This window comes from Plectropomus leopardus, chromosome 19 (genome assembly GCF_008729295.1).
Source record: "Plectropomus leopardus isolate mb chromosome 19, YSFRI_Pleo_2.0, whole genome shotgun sequence".
In the NCBI taxonomy this organism is placed as follows: Eukaryota; Metazoa; Chordata; class Actinopteri; order Perciformes; family Serranidae; genus Plectropomus; species Plectropomus leopardus.
Genome location: NC_056481.1, coordinates 16112040 through 16134451, shown reverse-complemented (window position 1 = coordinate 16134451; position 22412 = coordinate 16112040). Strand labels below are relative to the sequence as shown.

Below are 22412 nucleotides of genomic sequence, written 5' to 3'. Positions count from 1 at the left end.
CTTGGTATAATGTTAAACTTAATAGCACATTATGAGGGGGACTGTCAGGTTTCCATCATCACAGGGTGAAACATCTTGAAGAAGTTGATTGGAGACTGTTTCCACTCACTGAGAGCAGTCTTATACCTTAAATGTGTAAAAAGTCTTAATATTTGTTTGCATTTTACAATTATTATTCACCTGTTTCCCCTCCGTCCCATGTATAGTTTAGCTTTGTCCAAGTAAAACTATCATTACTGATCTCTTCATTCTAATTTGACAACAAAAAATGAATTCTTATCAATGTATTTAGCATGGAATTTATTCCTTAATCTATTGTCCTACTGTACTTTTCATCAACTCTCCCCCTTCTGTGCACCCTCACAGACCTCGTGTGTGCTCACATATGATCTTGTTTATTGCTTCACAGGATCTGCTTTCATGTCGACAGCCTAATCCTCCCGACCCCTGCTTAGTGGGAAGGTGAAGAATGAAAGATCCAGAGCAGCTGAAGGTATGGTGGCGTTTGAATGCTTCTCATGACATTGATGGATTCATTTTCCTCTGCTGTAAGCTTGTATTTATAAAGCATGACTTATCGTCTGAGCATAACACAAAGCAATGCAGCTTTGCACAAAAGGTGGCTTTTTTCTGACTCGTTATATGGATATAATGGGTTTATTTTTAATTGTATAAAACAGTTTACTGCAATGCCTAAACATTGTTGTGCAAAGACATATTGCAAACAATACAGCATTTGTTAAATGATTTGTAACTCTGTGGGTGAGGGGTCACTATTAAAGTCTAAGACTTTTCAAAACTATTTATTTCAATGCCTGAACATGATTGTACAAAATCAAAATTGCAAATAATGCAACATATCTAAAAGATTTGTTCATTTTGTAACTCTGTATGAGTTTTTCTTACTCTATATTTAAACATAGTAAAGTCATCTTTTTCTGAAGGAGCAGTCTGTCACACCTGCATGGCCTGTGTGAAAGTGGAGGTAGGTAGAAGTTAAAGTAATGCACTGACTCAAAAATGATATAACAGTAAACAAGTATAGTATTCAGTCAGTAGTAGTATTCAATCTTAAATCCCTTACTTACATCAACTGTTGTTAATTAGAATGCAAGAAGTATTCACACCTTTTAATGCACAATGATATTCAGTGTGTTTATTTTATTTATAGTCACACAAAATAATATTTTTGATCCTCATATCCATATAATTAGAATATACAGAACATAATGCTACAATATACGTATATTAAAATATGACACCTTGAAATGGTATTTATCTTCCAGTTTTGACAAGATTAACATTTAATGATACACAAACACTTAAACAAAGAGCAGCATCTTGATGGTTATGTGCTTCTCCATACAGAGATTTTGATTTTTTTTTCTTGACTTATCCCAAAATATGCACTGTAAAAAATTGCATTACAAATATGACCAACATCAAACTGTAATTTACAGTTTTTCCAAAATACAGTAAAATACTGCAAACATATATTCTGCTGTACAATACTGTAATAAATTTAACTGTTATATACTGTTGAAGTAATTCACAGTAGTGATACTGTAAAATAACAGTAGTATGCTGACGACTAAGCTGCCAGTAGTTTACTGTGATCTTACAGTAACATTTGCTACAGTGTGCATTGTAGATAAATATATTTTTTAATGAAATTTAAATGGAAATGTAAGAAAATGGAAATGGAAAACACACACTCCACTTTACTCTTCTGGCTTAACTAAGAAACATGATGACTTTTGTCCCATCCACAATCCCGGCAGCATCCTCCCCTTGAAGGAGCTCTTGATCTGCTGCAGCAGTCTGACCTCCTTGCTGTTTTCGCTCCCTTCTTCCACCATGACTTCTTCAACCACATAAAATTTGATGACACCAGCTGGTTGGTCAAGGTATATCCCGATAGTGGTGGACTGGGGAATATCCCAGATTTCTGTGTTAATGCCGTTGGACCACAGCTGGTAGTGGGACCCCCCCCACCCAAGACCCCAGGACTGATCATTCTCTCCCAGCCCGCATTGTCCGTCACTTCCCCTCCTCCCTGCTCCTTCATAGGCGACTCCAGCAACCACCCATCCTGAATATTTCATCTCCCAGTAAGCTCGGAAGCCCAAGATGCCTTCTTTGCAAAGAACCTAAAAGAGAAGGATGAAATTAGTTGAGCATAAGAAAAAGTATTTTACATTTGGATTTCTGAGTGTTATCTAAAACTTACTTGTGGGGCATACTCGTATCTCTCTGGTCTGTCTAGGACAGGACAAGTGACATCATCCGTCATGCGGGACACCTTTGATCCACCCTCTGTGATCCACAGCATCTTATTGGCTGTCTTGTCATCCAGGGAAAGGTTGATCCAGTCTGTGGGATGTCAAAAAATGTGGAGTCGAGAAGAGAAACTATGAATTCTGAAGGTGAGGAAAACAAGTTTTTAAATGATCGTTCTTACGTTTTAGAAGATCAGCTCTGCATGTGGGCTCAGGGATGTTGGGCTCGTAGTCTGGGATATTTTCTAAAAGAGATGTGGGTATATAAAATGATAAGATGATACAGTAACAAGCAGAAGCAAGAGCATTGTGTTAGAAATAAATTTAAGGGTGTGCCATCATAGGGTTCACAGTCAGAGTTATATATTTTGATGGTTCATTTTAAAATCTTACCTGTTGGAGAAACCAGATCTTTGGATTTTTTCCCTGTAAGTATAAAACAAGCATGACTGCCACTAGTTCTTTTTGAAGACTTTCATTGTAAGAAAAGTTAATAATAAAATGACACAAGATCTGTTTAGAAAGTCCTCAAACTGTCAACGTTAAGCACTCTTCTCTAACTCCTAAATCTATATTCTACACAGACAGATCAATATCCAATACTTTGTCTTCTGCCTAAAAAAAAGAACTCCAAATAAACTTTCCAACACAAATTTGTACTTGTGGCCCATTAAATTTTTCATGTTCACTCAATTCACTCACGAAGTTTGCCGGTTGCTGGCATGATCCTCGTATTGGGAGCACTGGTTGGCATCTTTATTGCTTCTTGGCGTGTTGAGGTTTCTCGTAATGTTGTCGTCTGTCAGCGGCGTTCTGCTGCAGTGATGCAAACGCCTTCTTTATATACCCTCAGGAAAGCGGGTATTAAAGGTTTTGGGGGGCCCCCTGGGGCCTCCTTGAGAGAAATTTTGGTACGGTATGTACAGATAATGAGTTCACTAATGGGCGTGCCACGCAGACTGCCAAATCCGGATATTCAGGTCAGCGCCAACACATGACCCGCTGACCCATATTTATCCGACGAGTTCTGAATTTGCTTTTACAATTACTCTGTCATCTCTTTGTAATCACACACAAATCTCAGAAGTTGATACCTGAACAGGAATGTGGTCATCCTGTACAGAGCAGAGGGGTCACATTAGACTGGAAAAACAGCTTAATGGCACTTTGAGACCTTTGATGATGGAGAGAAGAGAAGCGTGGCTCAGTGGAGTTGCTTTTGGAGTTAATCTGTTATACTTTTAAGAAGGTCACTTCAAAGTTAATATATGTGTCTGTATGTATGGAAGCCCATTTTGGCCAAAGTAATGAGGGAAAAAACTGATCCTTTAAGTCATTTTAATGTAAAACTCTCTTGTATTTTACTTAACTGCCTATTTACCTGCTCTGTTGTGGCAATGTTATCACTGCCTGGATTATGTTCAGAGGCAGTGTTTCTTTCAGGTACCAAAGCACTTCATTCATATACCCTGTACATTTTAAAGGATGGTAGTTGGAGAGTTTTGCGGGCCCACAAAGTACAGAAACTTTGTGCTGGAATTTCTGTCTTTTTGTTAAATTCTTCAAAAAAGGTAATTACAATAATAATCCTATAGTCACTGAGTGGATAGGCTTCTGCTAGGGTTCCTATTTTGGCAGAATAAAACTAAAGTGCGTTTCAGTGAACATTTTGCTCAATCGATCAGTATCTACATTTTTGTAACTAATTAGGTACGTTAATTTGCAACATTTCCTTTTTATGTTATTAGAAAATTTCCCTCAAACGCAGTTGCTGTTTCAAAATAGTAAACGTCTAGGTGACAGGGCTGCAATATCACTAAAATAATGACAGTGAAATGAGTTTGTATTTCAAACCAGTAAGAAATGTTCTTAAAATAATGGCTTAGTATCATTTCTCATTTATAACTAGATATTAAATCATTATTCCAGGAGAAGTAATTTATCATTTTGAGATACTTTGTTATCTTCTTGAGATACTAAGTCATAATTTTGAGAAACTTTCTCATTACAAGACCCTTTTTTTATCACACTGGCTGAAATTGGCATCCATATATGATTTTTTATGTCTTTTTGTGTGAGTGTGAATGCTTAATGGCTGTGTTTCGATACTTTAGGATCGAAAAGCTTTTGTGGTAAATATATATTACCAGTATGTGCTTGGAAAAACTGATCAAGTCTTTTTTATTTTTTTTTATTCTCCAAATTATATCACAGGTCCAAACAGAACCAATAAAAAATAAATGAAGGGAAAACTTAACTACCTGCTGTCAGCAGCTGTGTGCTGCTCCTTATCAAAACTCACTGAAAACATGTTTAGTCAGGCATAATATAAGATTGTCTCGTGTTGAAGAATGAATTGTCCCTTACTGAATCAATATGAGACTTCATTTGTCCCATATTTTCACACACAGAACTGAGGACAATGTGAACAAGTTTTCCCAAAATATTGGTAGGGACATGTCCCTACAATCCATATGTAAACCTACGCCCTTGCCAGTGACTATATGTTGGTAGAATAGGGTCTTAACGTTTAAACAATCAGTCTCCTGGTCAGAGGAGAACAAAAGACCAACATGCTGATTTCCCAACTATTGCAAGGGGCCTCTATTGGGACCACACACCAAACAGTGTTATGCTTGAAAGTGCCTCAACTACATCGTGTCTATGCTGGCGTTAATCGTAGAAAGTCTAAATTAAATTAAACAGTATGCCTAAGACATATCAAAGAGGAGAAAATTCTTTGTATGTTTTTCTCACAAGTTTCCTCTGAAATTAGTTCAACCAAATCTTTTCCTTATATATTTTTAAGGAAGTCTAAAAGTGTCTAATTGCACGTGTTCAGTAGTTTGTCAATTTTTCACATAACTCTTTTGTGACCTATCTACAGTTAAAAATTGAGTCCAACAGGGCATCCAGTAGCTCAGTGGACAGAGTGGGTTTCTTTCCAGCCCGTGGCCTTTTGCTGCATGTCATCCCCTTCTCTCTCCCCCTTTCACACTTCCATTCTGTCTTATCAAATAAAAGCAAAAAGCCAAAAAAAAAACCTTTAAAAAATGAGTCCAACATACAGTAGAAGTGGGAGGACATGATGGAGAGCAGTCTGAGTTAGAGGCGACAGATTCCACCCTTTTTTTTAGATATTCAGACCTCTCTTGAAGGCTAAAAACCGACGTCATGACCTTGACCATGCAGAGTAGCCACTCAACAGGTCACAGCTCAGTTGTGACCTTTATGGCACAGATAACTTGTCTGTCAGCAGTGCTTTGATAGTCTGTTGCCCCTGGTTTCAGATCATACCATGAGAGGAGATCGGAGGAACTCAGATAGCCACACGCAAAGCCGTCACCCACACTCCCCTCTCTTTTATTTTCTATAAATCCTATTGGGCAGTCTGGGACGGTTCCGTCACCGTAGCTACGGTATGTAGTGTTTAGTGTGTCAGTCGCACCGCAATCGCTGCTCCAGTCAGTCATCTGCTGGGGCAGGCAGGAACACAAGAAGGACGGGATAGCCTTGACTTGAGGTTTGGCAGAGTGCCGGAGCAGTAAACACCTGAGACACATAGCTCACAGTGGAGTGCATATCTCAGGGAAGGGTTTACGAAGAGCGACATGCTTTTTCTTTTAACCTGGGCCATGAGAATTAATGCACTTGTGATGGTAAATAGTGGATGTGATAATGCAGGTCAAGAGCATAGCTTTAAGCCTGGTATTATAAACAGATTCCTCAAGTCAAGTGACTCACAGTCTTCTTAGGTTATTAGGTTATAGCATTTATGTTTTACTGGGTTATATTTGTGACATATTTGGACTGCTTGCTAGGCCTATATTCTAATATCTATTTCCAGTGTATGATTATCAGATGTTACTTGTATAAAATATAATGTGGTCAATTCTCTGTTTTTCATCACAAATTAATTGAATTTTGCATTACGTATGTTTTCTTTTAAAGCTGATATGTGAGATTGCACTTGAATTCAAATTAATTTAACCTTATTTATAAAGCCCAATATCAAAACTCACAATTTGCCTCATAGGACAGTAATGTGATTACTTTAGGGATAGAGTGTGAAATAAAGCAGATTAAAATTACATAAACTTTATTTTGTGTTGTTTATTCTTTAGATGTACCTGACATAATTTCAAGATATTTATACAGCAGTATATTGATACAGCTTGGAAATAAAAAGATTTCACATATTTTAAAGGTCCGTTGTGTAATCGCCTTAAAAAAGGCGCTGTTGTGTTTTTGTTACCTAAGAATGAGATGTTTTTATCTACACAGGGCGCACCTGCCTCATCCCTGGAGCTCACCATGTTGCACCACCACGTTTCAACAGAAGCCTAGAATGGACAGCCAAACACTGGTAGGATACTTTGTGTTTTTATGTTTTAATAAGCAGCCCCTCTGCAATGAGAGCGTTGAAAAACACCTTTTTTTTTTAATTTTTTTTTTTTTACATGTAACTGCTTTATTCAGTGTTTTTACTTTTTTATTTCGCTGGGTCTGTTTGGTTTGGAGAGTAAGAAACCTCAGCATATAATTTGGCTCCCGGTAAAAAACTCCTATTCATCCTCCGTCATGGGAGAAAAAAGTTGAGCATGCATAAGTAGGTGCTAGGCTAGCAGCTCATCTCCGAAATGCCAAACAGCATTGGAGAAACACTGCAGATAATCTCGGCAATGAACAACAAAGGAATTCTAACCAGGAGAAGTTTCAGCTTGTTGCATTCTGCAATCCGCACTGCTAGATGTCACTAAATCCCCCTAAATCTTACACACTCTTTAAATGATTCAGATTTATAACTGTTTCTTTCACTTTAAATACATGTAAGAGCAGAAGAAATCAGTAAAGGCAGACTTTAAAAATGTTGCTGCAAGAGAAGTATTAATACTTAATCACATCACAATGACAACACTCTATTATAGAACAAAGTCACATATTCATACTTGTTTAGTATTGCACCTGTTAGAACACAAAGTGCTTGACATCAAACACCAGGAACTCACATGCAGATTTAAATCTATGTAGCTGCATACTCAGAATTTGTTTGTGTACGTGCATGTGTGTGTTTGCACACACAAATCACCACATCCACCACTAATGCATCAATGCTGTCATTGTGCTATGCTGAGAGATCAGTGGTCCTGATTTAAAGGGAGTGTGGGGGCGGGGTTTTCTTGGTACCAGAGGGTGTCCTCCAGTCACTAAAGCATCCATCTAACCTTTTTAAGGAAAAACAGACAAACACAGCTCAAGTTACAAATGTCCAGCCTCCTCTCGCCTTTCTATCGGAAAGTTTGATCTCACGCTCATGTCCACGCCACCAGCTTTCATTCCTTCACCTCTGTCCTGCATTAAAGGTATATAAGAGTGGCATTAAGCTGTCACACTCTTAAGCCAACAGCGACTCATCATACTCAGAGAGACCAGTGACAACAGCGCTGAGACAGGCTCACCGCAGCAGCTAAAAGCATCCAAATCAAGATGCCCGCCACCACAAGAATCATCTCTGATTCCCGGATGTCAGATAAAGGTGAACTTTATGCTCTGCATTTTACACCATTAAAAAACATTGATCTAAATACAAGAAACTGATATTTAATAATGTTAATTTTTAATACAGCCATCTAAATATTTCAAGATTTCTTTCATTTTCTATAATATTCTGCCTTGAAATAGCATTGGAGCATACTAGTTGTTGCAAATAATGTAGAAATCATTCTCAGCAATGCTTTAAATGTACTGATTTAATAACCCCAATCTGTGCCTGCAGCTATTTTTTTATTATCCACTGAGACAGATCCTGAGTGAATGGGTCACTAAAGTTAATGTCTGTGTCGAAAGTGTAATATTTCACTGGCTGATTTCATGCTTGTCGTTATGAAAGGCGTATAATGGCTTTACTGCATGGGAGCAAAGGTCTGCAAGTGTCAACATTATCTGCATTAAGCAAGATTTAACATGCCGTATGTTTTAAAATGCTGCTTGCATAGGATAACACCAGTCTTGAAAATAGGTGGCGTTCAGCAGAATTGTAGTTCATTGATGTCAGCTTAGGAAAACAGTCTCATATCGATCTGTTACATAACTTTTAGATGAATCAAGTCTCATGAGTTTGCAGTTTGCTGTTATTTAAAATATTATAATTATACACTTTTTGATGATAGAAAATCCAGCACCTAGTCTATGAAACAGAACATTTTAATCCTAAACAAAGTACCTCCCTAAATTTAACACACTTAAATTTGACAATATCACAATCGAAACAGATGCTGTGAGACGTTAATCACAAAAACATTAATTTTAACTCCCGTCACTTACTAACGAGCCTCGTAACAGACTGCGATAGACAGGGTTCATTTAAACTTAAATGTTTTGTATGGTGTCATGTTGTAATAAGGCTGGACAAAGCAGTTATTTTTTCATCACCTTGTGCTATATCCAGGACAGGTGGCTTAACATTCCCATGCGGTCTCTCGCGGCCTTTAGTCAACAGAGGGATAAATATCAGCCTCATTGAGATGTGACACGCATACTGCATGGTGTAAAAATAACCGTTAAGTTTAAAAAATGTGGATAGTGATGACAAGTAGATACACACAGGGGCTTCACCTTTAATTCTTTGCCTCACCTCTAACAGTGCAATATGAATCACTTCAATGAATTTTCTAAATAGCTTTTTTTCTGCTGGCTAAAATAAACTTCAAAAATATTCTGAGATGATGTTGATGTGTGAACAAACTGGATAGTTTATGTTGGAGATGATGTTGCATGTTGATATAAATAAACACATTAGTTGTATTAGTCAACACATCCTAATGCAGCTGGTTAGGGGTCAGGAGTAGAGATGTGAATATTAATGACAAGTAGCTTCATGCATAACTTTACCTCACACTCTTTGCCTCTGCAGGCACAGTACCATATAAAACCTGCAATAGTGTGCTTTAATTAATTTTCTAGTAATCACACCTTTTGCTACTTTTTTTTTGCCACAATTAACCTCACAAATATCCTTGACGATGTTGTTACGTGAAAGCACTGGATAGTTTATTTTGGAGATGGTGATGCTTTTTGATATCAGAATTCGAAATACTTTATTGACCTTTTGGGGGAAATTCATACAGTCACACTGATGCCAAGCATAGAGACAAATGCTAAGCATAGAGTCTAATAGAAGAAGAAAGTCAAGATATAAAATATGTGCATAAGCAAAAATATGCAATTTAAAAAATGTGCATTGTGCTTCAGTTTCACACCACTGTTAACATTTTAAAATGTAAAATATGTACAGTATATTGTGTTGAGTATGCAAAGTGTGTAAAAATATAGAATTACACAAACATGTGCTTTATGCTACATTATTACAAACTAGTATGTAAAAGTTTAGAAGTATAAAAATGTGGGTTATATTACAGTGTACAACACAATATATGCATCAGAAATAAGAATGAGAAATACATACAATATGTGCATCACATGTTATTCATTCATTTTCTTAAAATTCACAGATGGCTACTGCTTCTGTTTGCAAAGATAAACTTCATTAATGTGCTGAGACGATGTTGATGTATGTGAACTAGAGTTTATTTTGAAGATGATGTTGCTCATCGATATAAATAAATTATTTATGTTAGTTGACCCTGACATCTTAATGCTGTGGGGATTAGGTGTCTCCTCTTTATAATCGCTGTCCTTAACAAACCGGAGACTGCGTGCTTACACATTAGTTTTAGTTACAAATTTGGCACCTGGGCTGAACAAAGTTATGCAACTGTAATTTATGTAATTACTTCAAGGAAAGTTATGACACAATACTGCTCCCTGTAATCAGCTTTAATTTGAAATCAAAATGATAGGAGACTTAATTATTTTCTGTCTGAATCACAAGCTCCTTTCATTAAAGAAACATTATTAAGTTACAGGATGAAGTAAGTGTTAATATTCATTGTCTTCACATTAACTCTTTCAAAACAGCTGCTTTTAATGTCAGACAAAATTAAAAATTTGTCACTTTTTGGATGACTTTACTCAACTCCTGGTTGTATATTTGACTCAATAAACAAATGTTGAATCTACATCTCCAACTTATGTGATTCATGCGAGCGGATCATGTTGCTTCTTATCTCATAAACTGCTCTGAGCGTCATTCTGCGCTCCAGTGTGACTGAAGCCAACCCAGCAGCATGTGAGCTGTCTTGTTAATTCTAACTGCTTGGCATGAGTCAACCACTGGCTCCAGAAAGCATTAAGTTGCTGATGTGATGATCTGACAGAGGCAGATGGTTTTCCACGTATACACCGTTTTGCACCTCATCACCTGTTGAGACACACCTGATACATAACGCTGCCTATAGTTTTTCTAGAACAGTTGAGTATGTTGATCTTTGCTTTGATCTGCTATGATGAAAACTTTTTTTTGGCAGGAAAAAAAGCCAAAGCTGGAAACACACCCACAGGTAAGAATGTCACCTTATTAGAGGCTTTTAAAGTAAACTGGAAATGTTTCTAAACCCATCTACAGTTCCCTTGACCTTTCTGACCTCCTGTCACACACTCCTCAGAGAGGATCCCAGCCTATGAGCCAAATATCCCAGAGCCAAAATGCAGAGCTGATCTCATTAAGCGTAAGATTCTTTGTATTTTCTTTTTTTTAACCAGTTTTCCCTTTTGCTCCATCAGTTAGATCCATATACCATACCAATTTCTGTCTGTTTTTATTTTGGGTTTTTTTTTTTTTTAGACTGGTTCAGCCTTTCCATGGATGACAAGACAGCAAATAAGATGCTGTGGATCGGAGAGGACGGTGCTAAGGTGGCCCGTATGACAGATGATGTCACTTGTCCCGTCTTGGATAGACCAGAGCGATATGAGTATTCTCCACAGGTACAGTGTGAGGATGCAGTTAGAGTACTGAGGAACTGAAATTATAACATATATGATGCATTTCCACTTGATGTTCAAAGGTAGTGTAAAATGAGCAACGCTGTCTCCTAGAAATTCCATTTGTACATTACTAAACTCCTAAACTCATTTTGTTGTCATGGCAAAGTAATCAGCACTTGAGTAATTAAAAGGTAATTAAAATAATGTCGTGTTGAGTAGATACTGTATTGCAAAAGTGCCTTTTTATTTTGGCAGAAAACGGATGTTGTCAGTTAACAGTTTGCTGATAAATTATCAGCATATTCATTGCTTGCCAGATACATTAATTGGCAACATTTTCTCATTATGTCAATAGAAGATGTGACTACATTTCCCTCTACTTATTTGCTATTTTAACTTAGTTGTATTTAAACAAAACTTTGAGGAGACAGGGCTGAAAGGGGGTTGGGAGTGCCATGAAATTGTTGTCAACATGCCATAGTCGGTGGAGTTTGATGTGATTGTGAAACACATTTTTATGAACCAGAAGGATGTCCCCTGTGTTTATTTATACCTTAGCCAACTGGTTTGGCATTGCAAGTCGGGGAAAGTAATGCTGCTCTAAATTCTCTTCTGTGGCAGCTGTAATAAATCACAGGTTATGTTGGATTACCTCTAAACTACACTGTCATTCCCATCCACGTTCCAAAAGGTTCTTTGCAAAGAAGGCATCCTGGGCTTCCGAGGCTACTGGGAGGTGGAGTTCACCGGGTGGGTCGTGGTCGGAATCGCGTATGAACGAGCAGGAAGGAGGAACAGCGACGGATCTTGTGGCCTGGGAGAGAACGAGGAGTCCTGGGGTCTCAGCTGGTGTGGATCCTGCTATCAGGCTTGGCACAAAGGCCGCAATGAAGATATCACGGAGATTCCCAAGTACACCACAATCGGTGTATACCTTGACCAGCCTGCTGGTATCCTTAGTTTCTATGGTGTGGAGGAGGTGAAGGAGGGAGAGGAGAGCACAGGGGAGAAGGAGGTTAGACTTGTGTGGCAGGTTAAGAGCTCTTTTCAGCAGAAGATGATACCAGGGTTTTGGTTGGGCCCACAGTCACAGTGTTTAATTATAAAAAAGGAGGAATAAAGGACTAAATCAACATCATGATATCATATCTGAAGTTAGGGTTAGGGCTAGTGGAACTGCCTCATCCTTTTATAATAATGTATATGTATTTTTGTTACTGTTTGTGAAGAATGTACAGGGTTATCTAGTTTGGAATGAATGAATGCAGAGTGGTACAATTAAATAAATAATAAAACACTGAGTGAGACAGTTTTTGTCCTGGTTTGTAAATCTGAATAACATGAGGGATAGCAGAAATAGTAGTGCTGCATAAACACTTAACTGAATAAACAGATTTGCTTTGACTTTCTGTGGTGCATAAACTCACATTTTTTTCACCTTATGGTGAGCTTAGCACCTACAGAGTCGATGTAAGCAAATACTGGCACTCTTGACTTAGTTACTCAGTTTTCCAGCAGAGGCAGAGCAGGGTGGGGGTTACGGTCATCTGAGGCCCCAAGCTCAAATGTTTTCTCAAAAGCCTGGACTCTTTTGGGCTTCCAAAATACCTTCATCTTTTTGTCTTCCACATAATATTCCATGTTTTTTTTTTATTATCCTACTATGCTATTCCATAAAGAAATCTAATTGGCTATAACAGAGTATATGTTGTTCTGCTGGTCAAATACTCCCAGTTCCCACGCATGGTTAGGAAACAAAAAGTGGCTCTGCCCGCTGTAAAGTGTCCAATTTGCCAGAAATATTACAGAGGATTTTGTTTTAACTTTATTGAGAAAATTCAATGATTCAATGCATGAACTACAGATGAGAAGAAGTGGTTCCAACCGTTGATACGGTTTAGTAGTAAACTGACACAAGTGTAGCCTAGGCTATTATCTGCAGCTACAAATTACAGATGTACCCTGAACATCTCCCATGCAGATTATCAGTAGACACTGCAAATCACCCAAATTCCCCAAAAGATTCAAATGATGGAGATCATCAGAAATGGCAGACGATTATTATGTAGAGTGACAATTACGAATAACATAAGGCTACTGTTTAAAATCAAAGAGCACTCACATTAGAATTTAGTGCTAGCAGTGTGGTGAATTTTTTTTTTTATTTTATTAACAATTTCCTGTCAAAATCAGCAAAGGGAGGCTCATAGTAACAGTTGTTACTGTACGTCTGCAGACGCACCAGCTACATCACCTAATGTTATTCCCATGTGGTGCCAATGCGTAGAAATAATATATTTATTTCAACCAGAGAGAAATTATCTGATTGAGCATTCACACGGTTATTAGGCACTAATATTTTCCTGTTGAATCAAAGGATTACACCAGCCCACTCAACCCAGTTTAAAATACTTCAAATTGGGCTGGATTCTGCCTGATCGGACAAGTCTCTTTTAATTAAGGTGGCTACATTAGGCATTTTTATTCTGATTGGGCTATTATTCTGATTATAAATGGAATATTAAGGTCAATGTAATTGCACATATTCTATGAACTCTGCTCCAGCATGGTACTGTATAACAAAAGTAGCTTTCAAGACTAGCAATGTGATTTATGCCAAATTGTTACCTTACCTATGTCAAGTAACTTCAAATAGTAACATCAGACAATGTTGCCTCTTTTTAGGTGGCATGAGTGAAAATCAGTCATCCTCCTTGTTCTGTTATGGTTTCAGAATACTGAAATCAGCTGGAGAACAACAAGATACAAAACAGGATGTGAATTTTACTCTTTAACAGCTATCATGTTTTTCACAAATGATGCACTGTTTTTTGAAAAATAGCGCATTTAGCTGCCGGGAAAAATCTCACGGGGGGTGTGTGTCCTCAATTCCTCCTATTTTGGGGCTGAGCCCAGAATGTTTACAACATCTGGCTCCGGCCCTGGTTTCCACATAGAGTCTTAGGTGTCTCATAGGTGTGGGAATGAAAATCAGATGGACATGTGGGACATAGATCTGTCACATTCTTAAGCAGTTTTCTCGTTTGGTTGAGGTGTCCTTATTTATGTGGCTCTGCTTCCGCCTCCACCACTTGTGTTGACAAGCCCAGTTTCTTAATCTTACCTTGACTCGTGTTTGCAACCATCCTCATGCTTTTCTTAACAGAGTTCTTAAGTTTCAGGGGTGTCAAATGTCTGCTGTAGCCTCACTTATATCCATATGTCAAAGTCAAGTACATACACCCACTTGACCCCTGCTGAGCACCCTTTCCACTGACCTCAACACCTCTTTCAGACTCTCCTCAAGCCCCCCTGCCTCATCTTCACTTAGGGTATAAAAGACAAGTTGAAGACGAAGATTTTGCACTGTTACTTTTGGAGGAATCGAAGAATTTTGAAGCGCTTGGACATAGATTATTGACACACAGCCTCAAGATGCCCGCAAGGCCCAATTCTGCAATAATCCTGCCAGAGTCCAACAAATCAGGTACAACACCTTGTACAATGTAAATTCTATTTACTTTTTTTGATAATATATTTTCCCTTTAACGTAGTAGATGCTATGTATAAGCATACTCTTAGATTAGTGAATTGCTCATCTGCTGATAATCTTAGATTAGCTTTCACAGAGTTTTATAAAAAACAGGTTCCTCTGCTTGCTTGCCTAAACTTTAGGGAAGATGACTTTAAACGTGCATTATGATGCTGAACTCATTTAACATTGTTGCCTCTGCCTGCTGTTACTTGGATTGCGGCAGCTGTCTTGTCAAAAACACCCACACAGAAACGTGGTTTTTACATCATTTAAGACATTTAAGAGTGCATGCTATACCTTTTAAGAGGATTTGTTTCGACTGTTTCCCCAATAGATGAGTAGTACAATATTTTGAAATAAAAACCTCATCAAAGAGGACAAATCTTAGGGATGATTATGCCTTAGCCCATTTTAGGGAAAACTGATAGACAGTGAATTATAGTGCAAGCTTTTCAGAATAAAACACCAACTATTTACAATAATAGAAATGTCTAAATGTGTTGGTTTCTGAATGACCTAGATTCTGCCCATAATGAAATTCCTCAAGTATAGTGTTTCATGTCAGCATTTTGTGTCATGTGTCTGTGTGGACTCTTCACCTTCATGCAGTATTAACCTTTGGTTTTAACTTTTTTAGGGAAGAAACTTAAATCCAAGAAGACTGAGAAGACAAATGCAGGTAATAGACTTGATGCATGCAGACATACTCTCCATAAAGTAAGCATTATAGTTTGTATTTAAGACAGTTTACTTTTCTTACAGAAAAAGTGCCTGTTTATGTGCCGAACATCCCAGAGCCAACGAGCAGAGCTGAGCTTATTAAGTGTACGAGCAGGTTTCTTTTTTTCTCAATCATTTAATGTTCAAAAATATTTTTCCGGGTTTCTTTTTTTTTTTAAATAACTAAAGCTTTTGATTTTTTTTCTGTAGACTGGATGCATTTGACTTTGGATGATAAGACTGCCAACAAGATGTTGTGGATTTCTGAAAACGGGTCAAAGGTGTGTCGTAGAACTCAGGAGGTTTGTCCTGTCCTGGATAGACCCGAAAGATATGAGCACTCTCCACAGGTAAGTCAAGAAATAATACAAATAAAATTACAGGCTAACAAGTAAAGAGACAAATGTTTGACTTTTTTTTCTTTCTTTTCCATTTCTTTAAAGGTGTTGTGCAAAGAGGGTATTTGGAACACAAGGGCTTACTGGGAGGTGGAGCACACAGGGTGGGTGGTAATTGGAGCCACCTATGAAGGAGCAGGAAGAAGGGCAAATTGTGGGCCAAGCGGCCTTGGAGAAAATGAGGAGTCCTGGGGTCTGTGTTGGTCGGGCACACGTTACCAGATCTGGTTCAACAGTATAGACAAAGATATATGCAATGTCCCATTCAGCTCCACAATTGGGGTTTACATCGATCAGCCTGCAGGAATCATAAACTTTTATGTTGTGACCGGTGAAGGGGCAGAGAGGGAGGTTAAGCTGTTGTATAAAGTTAATACTACTATTGAGAAAAAGATTCTTGCAGGTTTCTGGATGGGAATTGAATCATCATGCACAATACTGAAGAGACCAGAATGAAGTGGTATAAAGTGATCGAATCTGTGGTGACAATGAGTCAAGTTTTGATGCCTGAATGTTTGTTGCTGCACATATTCCTGTAATTCTCAATTAATTTTAATCAGTCATGCATCATTTGTTTTCTGATGGCAGAAGTTGTTTCAAGGAAAATATTTATTGTTAGTAGACTGTCTTTTTTTTTTTTTTTAGAAATATATTTATATTTTTGTGTACTTTTTTGTCTGATTTTTATGTACATTTTTGTCTAATGCTTCTACCTTGTATACTGTATGTCTGGTTCTAGAGCATCAGATTGGATATTAATGTGCTGATAATGATATTCATGAATGTTGGGTGTCTTGTGACTGAGAGTCTGAAATAAAGAATGTATTGTATGTATACAAATTTAGCTTTTCTTCAAAATACACTTGTCCTTTGCAATTTTTATTATTCATGACTGCAAACATTTGATTTTGTCAAAATGTTAACTTTGTTATTGAAATGAAAGCACCAAAATCCACTGAATTTAATGCACACTTTCCACAGATATCCATTCAAAATGACAAAAAAGCCCTTGGCTCATTCATTACTTCTCGCAATCAATCCTCAGTCTGTAAAAGATTTTGTGTGATTCTAAGATAAGGTTGCACACACAGTGTAAAGTGCTCACTGCATCGATTCCCTCTAGAGTAAAGTAGGAGGAGCGGGAATCGCCCCCCCGGACTAAGGGGTTCACTTTGATATGTGAGAGGCCCAAGCCCGATCACTTTCATACATTGGCAGGTGGGCCTCAACTTCTGCCACCTTCACACCTAAAGCATGAGCTTCATAGGAACTAAAAGTGGGGCACATGGTCAAACACAAGCACTCACTGGATGTCAAATTTATCAGGCAACCTCATGTAACAACAAAAGCCCCAGTGAGTGACTACAACATGAAAGCATTTTATTCATTTTAACTGCTGTCATTTCTCTACATACTGTGCAACAAAGGTCATGTGGCTGAGACAACTCGGGAAACATTATAAGACATTTATAGAGACATATGAACCCTTATGCAAAGGTTAGTAGAGCCAATACTCTCCCAGAAATGGGTCAGAAATTATCTTAGAATGAATGGCTTTGCAGCTACATAATTAGAAAAAATTAGAATATCGAATAGTGTGCCAATGGGAAAGGGGTCACTTGTCCCCTGAATCTGCAGCTCCCCTCAGCTTTACAGAGTTTTATAGTGAGTCTAAGCTCATTGTTTAGCTGTATAGCCTGCACCTTCAGTGTCTTGGCTCGTTCACATCACTTTCATAGCGACTGTATCAGCCACAGCAGGCAGCTATTACCAGCCAAAAAGCTGTAAAATCTACTGTACCTGTTCAGCAGTAAACAGCAGACAAAGAAAATACTGCTGTCATGGTGGAGTATTTAACAGCTAAAACTAAAAAGCCAGATATTTCCCTCAGGAGATGGTAGAGCAAGCCCAAAATAAAGCTAAAAGAGACTGAATATTGGACTCATGTAAATCCCAGTGAAGATGTGGCCCACCACAAAAGTGCCTGATCAGGAGGAAAGATCCATAATTTTACATAATAAATGCAGAGTGGTTATTTTTGACCCACTCTTTGAAAATTGGTCTGATAATACAAAAATGTAATTTTTATTTTAAAAATGCCTAGAAATTTAAATAAGTGGAAATTTTCAAAAAAAAACCTGAGATATATGAATATTTCTGTTACAAAAATATTGAGAAAAACATAATTTGTTTAACATAAAAAACAATTTTCAATAATGCATAATCAATAACCATTTTGTGGTCTGTTTGGCATAAGATCTTCTGATTTTCTATGTCTTACTACTAAATTTAGTTTTGGTGTTCTTGTTGTTATTGTTTGCTTTTTGTCTTTTTTTGTTTATTGCTTTTTTTTAAATCACATTTGATATTGTTTAATTATCCTGCTGATTTTGTTAATTTTTTTTTCCTAATAGTGCTCATATTGTATAATTTTCCTTGAGGATCTCCTTGAAAACTAGATGGTACATTTCAGGGGGTTAGTCCTCATAAAGATTTTTCAACAACATGTACCCTCATACTGACCATGTATGGAATGTATTTTAGGCCCAAACTCATATTCCATCGTGTGCAAAGTCCCACTTGCTCAGACACTTGCTGAATATATTTACACAGTTGTTAAAGGCCGTCACACCTCATAAATAGTCTTAAACACTCTTCATAAATTTAAAATGCTGTAACAAGACATATTTGTTTCACTAACAGTTTAAATAAACAAAGATATAATTACATCACTGTGCATATATATATAACTGCAGGAGCACACCTGTGATCTAAGTGTGATTTAGTGGTTACTGTGATGAGCATAAGTGAGAATTTACGATCCATAAGGGTATGGACATCCATCGAGGACCCAAAGAAAACATAACTGGAGTCCATGGTCCAAGAATAATCACACCCAGAGTGCCAGCACCCTACATGTTTGTATCTAGGTTGGTTTAGGCCAGGCATGTGAGTGAGTGGTAACTCTAAACTTGTGTCATGAGCAGTGTGGTATATGGTACATAGAGTAAGTGACACATATAGCATGACATAGGAGGGTGACAGTGTCCCACATTTCATGCTGCCAAAATCGCACCTCCCACCCCCCTACAAAAAAAAATTAAAAATCCTGCAAATGGTTGAGTGTATGTAAGGACTATTCAAGTGTTTGTATTTAATAGAATGGTTCAAATGATATCCTAATAATTAGCAGCTTGCGAATGATCTACCTTATGAGTCAAAGTTTATTCAAATTTTATAGGTTCCAAACATTCATCTCCTTGCAAACGTCCCAAGGTAAAGTCTTGTGTTTTGTAACCCATTCACACATTCACCCAACCTGCTTCCTACTCCCATCAGCGCATTAATCACGTGAACACAGCCTTTGATATTTGGAGTAGGGATTTGTACACTTTTTAATGAATTACTTTTCGTTGGAAAACATATGAGCAGTTTGTGAGAAGAAACAAAATGTACAAATTTGCATACATATATTATATTTGCATTTTTATTATAATGTTTTGTTTGTTGTGTATTTGTGTTTATTTCTCATCAGCTCTTGTTCTTGTTAGTAATTAAAATATAAATGATATGAATCATAAAATGAGAATAATAAATTAATAATAATAATAATTTGGGGGCGGGGGCTTGGCTTCTAGGGATTCAAATGTCTTAGGTCCGGCCCTACATGAATCATAGATCAACAACTGCTTTATTTCATGATCCATGATAATAAAGACACAGAAAAAAAGGAATGCTTGGCAAAAATAGCACATTGTTAATATTTTAGAGACCTCCAAAACTTTACTGATCATGTTTTCAAGGGACCTCATTAAGAGGAGCTATGTCCCCCTCACTCCCCTGTGGTTCACACCCTGCCCTCATCTGACTGTCAGAGAAACAAAGTGTGAAATGTGTAATTCATTAACAGCATTAAAAGACCAAACTCAACTCCTCCAGAATTTATGACACACTTATGACATTTATAACACTTGTGCAGCAGTTAGATGAGTTGTGTTCAGTAGCTGGTTCTAAATTGCATCTAAGTGTGCTTCCATGGTAGTTTTATTCCCACCTGGTCCAACACCACCACCCTATATGCAGCACTCATTTATGCTGGCGCTATTGGTCCCGGGAGATTTACTTTCATGTTTCTACTGGCCTGTGTTCAAACTGTCTACAGACTAATATGGCCTGGTGGGAGCATCAGTTACATCTCTCTCTATTTGTATAATTACACGTGCCAATCTCGGACATGTGGTGCCAACGAGCCTATACAGTACGTAAGTGGCACTGGGATAACTGGGTCAAGGTCTGTTTATGGTTTATTGTTGCAATTAAGGGCAGACAATGTGACAATGGGCCCCTGGGTATAGACATGCAAAAGGCCCAGCCTCCTCTTCTAAAAGGAGCAAGAAACATATATTTTGTGGTGGTTTTGATTCAATTTGTGCTTCGGGTCATTTTGCATCTATGTTATTATTATAATTAAGTCTCTTGCTGGTCGGTATCCTTGGGCCTGTGCACACTGGGCCCATTCAACGATCCATTTAAACTCTTTTTTTTAGAGTTAAAATATATTTTTTAACAGTTTTGATACTGGTAGTAAAACAGTTGTTTTGAAAGGAGAGAACCACATTTACATTGAAAGATAGCAAAGACATTTAAACAGGTGCCATGACTGAATACAACCAGTGTTTTGTCATGAGACAGTGCAACTTATAAAGTAAAGTGTAAAGTGTTTTGTCATCATACAATAAACTATTTGGTAATTGGGCCTCAAATTGTTACTCCAAATATACACTTTTACCCCTGAGTTTTACATAGCAAACATTGCTGATGTATATTTAACATTATGTAAAAAACAGCAACATTCAAATCTGTGTTTAGGTGTCTGGTGCTATTAAATATATTAAAGTACTTATCAATGTGTTTATGAGTAATAACAAGTTGCAGTTTGATGTCATTTCAGTATTTTACACAATGGAGCTACTTTGTTTATTTTAATCCATTATAACAGATTATGACAATATTCAAAAACAAAAACACATGTTGTTTCAACGAGTTGATTCAATTAGTGATTTCACTGGTTTATTGTCCTGTTTTTTTATGTACAAATTTGCAAGTGTGGGGGGTAACTAGTTACATTTACTAAAGTATAATTATGGCATATGGACAGTATTTTAGTAATTCAATTTAATGCTAATTGCTAGTTTCAGGTTCAGGTTACTTTATTTTTACTCATAGGTAGATTTGGTATGCAGTGCAAAATGCAAAAGTGCAAGGCATCCAATGACACATTTTCAGACAACACAGACAACACAGAGGATGACACATGACATGAAAGAGAAAAGAAAAAACAATTGAAGTGCCTCTGTGCTATTCAAATTGTTAATCATGTAATAAATGCCAATGAAAACACTCCAAAAGGCTTTAAGGAAAAATTGCACTTATTACTCCACTACATTTACTTTGCAAATTATACAAAACATGTGGTGATCTTACTTCACACCGTACAATGCATGGTTACAAAGCAGAGTGTAAAGTAATTCAAAGTAGCTTACATATAAATTGAATAGCATTAATCCAATTATATTTTACTGATCATACAATAGGGGTAATAATATATTATTACTTTTTACTTTGAAAATGACATTTTCCTACAATATAATTGTACTTTAAGCTCAGTACAGCACCCTTAACAGTATTGGAGTATTTTTAGATTGTGACATTGTTACATGTATTTAAATAAAGAGCGCTAATAGGCTACTTCTTCAACCACTGCCAATCTGTCTTTCTGAGATTATCCTTCATTTGTGGACAACCATGTTTTGTCGATGGTGTTCTTCATTACTGAAGGCAATAGCATCATCTTCTGTCTAAAATGACTCATTACAAGTAAGACATATTGACACTGTTTTCTGTATAAATATTCAGCGATAACATAGCTGTCCCACAACATCATAAAGTGTATCTGTGTATTTTAACCTCATTTAACATCTATATTGCCTACTGATGTGAAGGTTTTTGTAAATGTGTCAGCAGTAATTTTAACTGATGCATGAAATTATCAAACAACTCCACCTACTGGATTCATGTCCTTTGTACACAACAAAATGCAAAACGTTTTATTCACAGAATGGACTGAAATAGATTTTACTCAGTATACTTCCCTTTAAAGTTACATTTGGAGCAAAATAATAATAATAAAAACAATTTAACACGAAATTGGCTGAATTTTGAAGGAAAAGTGGAATTCTGAATAATTTTTAATAATAAAAATCAGTTGAGTTTTAAGAATTATTCTGTTTCATAGTTTATTAGTTTATTTAATGAGTTTTTTTTAGTTATTTATTTTAAAATCTCTTTTCAGTGTATTTGATATTGAACACTTTGGTTGATATGAACTCTAGTTAACTGTCTTTTGTCAAGAACCACATTTCCCATGAGCCTTGAAACCACTGTCCCTTTTTCCTGAATGAGAGTGTCCCACAGGTTGTTTGGAGTGTAAAAAGAGATGAAAAGTAGCACACAGCTGTCAGTCAACAGGGATGATTGTGTAGTATGCTGAAAGGGACAGGCTGTAAATATCCGGAGGCAGACTGATTTGTCCCC

The 22412-nt window shown here is 37.1% G+C and overlaps 3 protein-coding genes across 3 annotated transcripts; 2 read left to right on the top strand and 1 right to left on the bottom strand.

Annotated features, from left to right (window-relative positions):
• Nucleotides 1–1721: 1721 nt before the first annotated feature.
• Nucleotides 1722–3022, bottom strand: LOC121958393 (stonustoxin subunit beta-like). Its single transcript, XM_042507288.1, has 5 exons — nt 2982–3022; nt 2673–2705; nt 2462–2524; nt 2231–2373; nt 1722–2150 (listed from the first exon to the last, which is right to left on the bottom strand). Exons 1-5 carry the CDS (start codon nt 3001–3003, stop codon nt 1722–1724), a joined length of 690 nt encoding a protein of 229 aa, XP_042363222.1. The 5' UTR covers nt 3004–3022.
• On the top strand, nt 2311–12431 carry LOC121958392 (tripartite motif-containing protein 16-like protein). The gene is made up of 7 exons (XM_042507287.1): nt 2311–2426; nt 6564–6645; nt 7643–7815; nt 10706–10738; nt 10844–10906; nt 11023–11165; nt 11857–12431. Exons 3-7 carry the CDS (start codon nt 7767–7769, stop codon nt 12283–12285), a joined length of 717 nt encoding a protein of 238 aa, XP_042363221.1. The 5' UTR covers nt 2311–2426; nt 6564–6645; nt 7643–7766; the 3' UTR covers nt 12286–12431.
• Nucleotides 12432–14600: 2169 nt separating this feature from the next.
• On the top strand, nt 14601–16274 carry LOC121959074 (tripartite motif-containing protein 16-like). Its single transcript, XM_042508252.1, has 5 exons — nt 14601–14652; nt 15338–15379; nt 15463–15525; nt 15631–15770; nt 15864–16274. The coding sequence occupies exons 1-5, from the start codon at nt 14601–14603 to the stop codon at nt 16272–16274; spliced, it is 708 nt and encodes a 235-aa protein (XP_042364186.1).
• Nucleotides 16275–22412: the final 6138 nt, after the last annotated feature.

Bases quoted from the DNA above. Each gene is read 5' to 3' on its own strand.
- LOC121958393 (XM_042507288.1), bottom strand. From the start codon at position 3,003: ATGCCAGCAACCGGCAAACTTC. The intron at 2,374-2,461 runs GTAAGAACGATC...GACATCCCACAG, and splicing joins CAGAGCTGATCTTCTAAAAC to ACTGGATCAACCTTTCCCTG. The intron at 2,151-2,230 runs GTAAGTTTTAGA...CTTCTCTTTTAG, and splicing joins GATACGAGTATGCCCCACAA to GTTCTTTGCAAAGAAGGCAT.
- LOC121958392 (XM_042507287.1), top strand. From the start codon at position 7,767: ATGCCCGCCACCACAAGAATCATCTCTGATTCCCGGATGTCAGATAAA. The intron at 10,907-11,022 runs GTAAGATTCTTT...TTTTTTTTTTAG, and splicing joins CAGAGCTGATCTCATTAAGC to ACTGGTTCAGCCTTTCCATG. The intron at 11,166-11,856 runs GTACAGTGTGAG...ACGTTCCAAAAG, and splicing joins GATATGAGTATTCTCCACAG to GTTCTTTGCAAAGAAGGCAT.
- LOC121959074 (XM_042508252.1), top strand. From the start codon at position 14,601: ATGCCCGCAAGGCCCAATTCTGCAATAATCCTGCCAGAGTCCAACAAA. The intron at 15,380-15,462 runs GTAATAGACTTG...CTTTTCTTACAG, and splicing joins GACTGAGAAGACAAATGCAG to AAAAAGTGCCTGTTTATGTG. The intron at 15,771-15,863 runs GTAAGTCAAGAA...ATTTCTTTAAAG, and splicing joins GATATGAGCACTCTCCACAG to GTGTTGTGCAAAGAGGGTAT.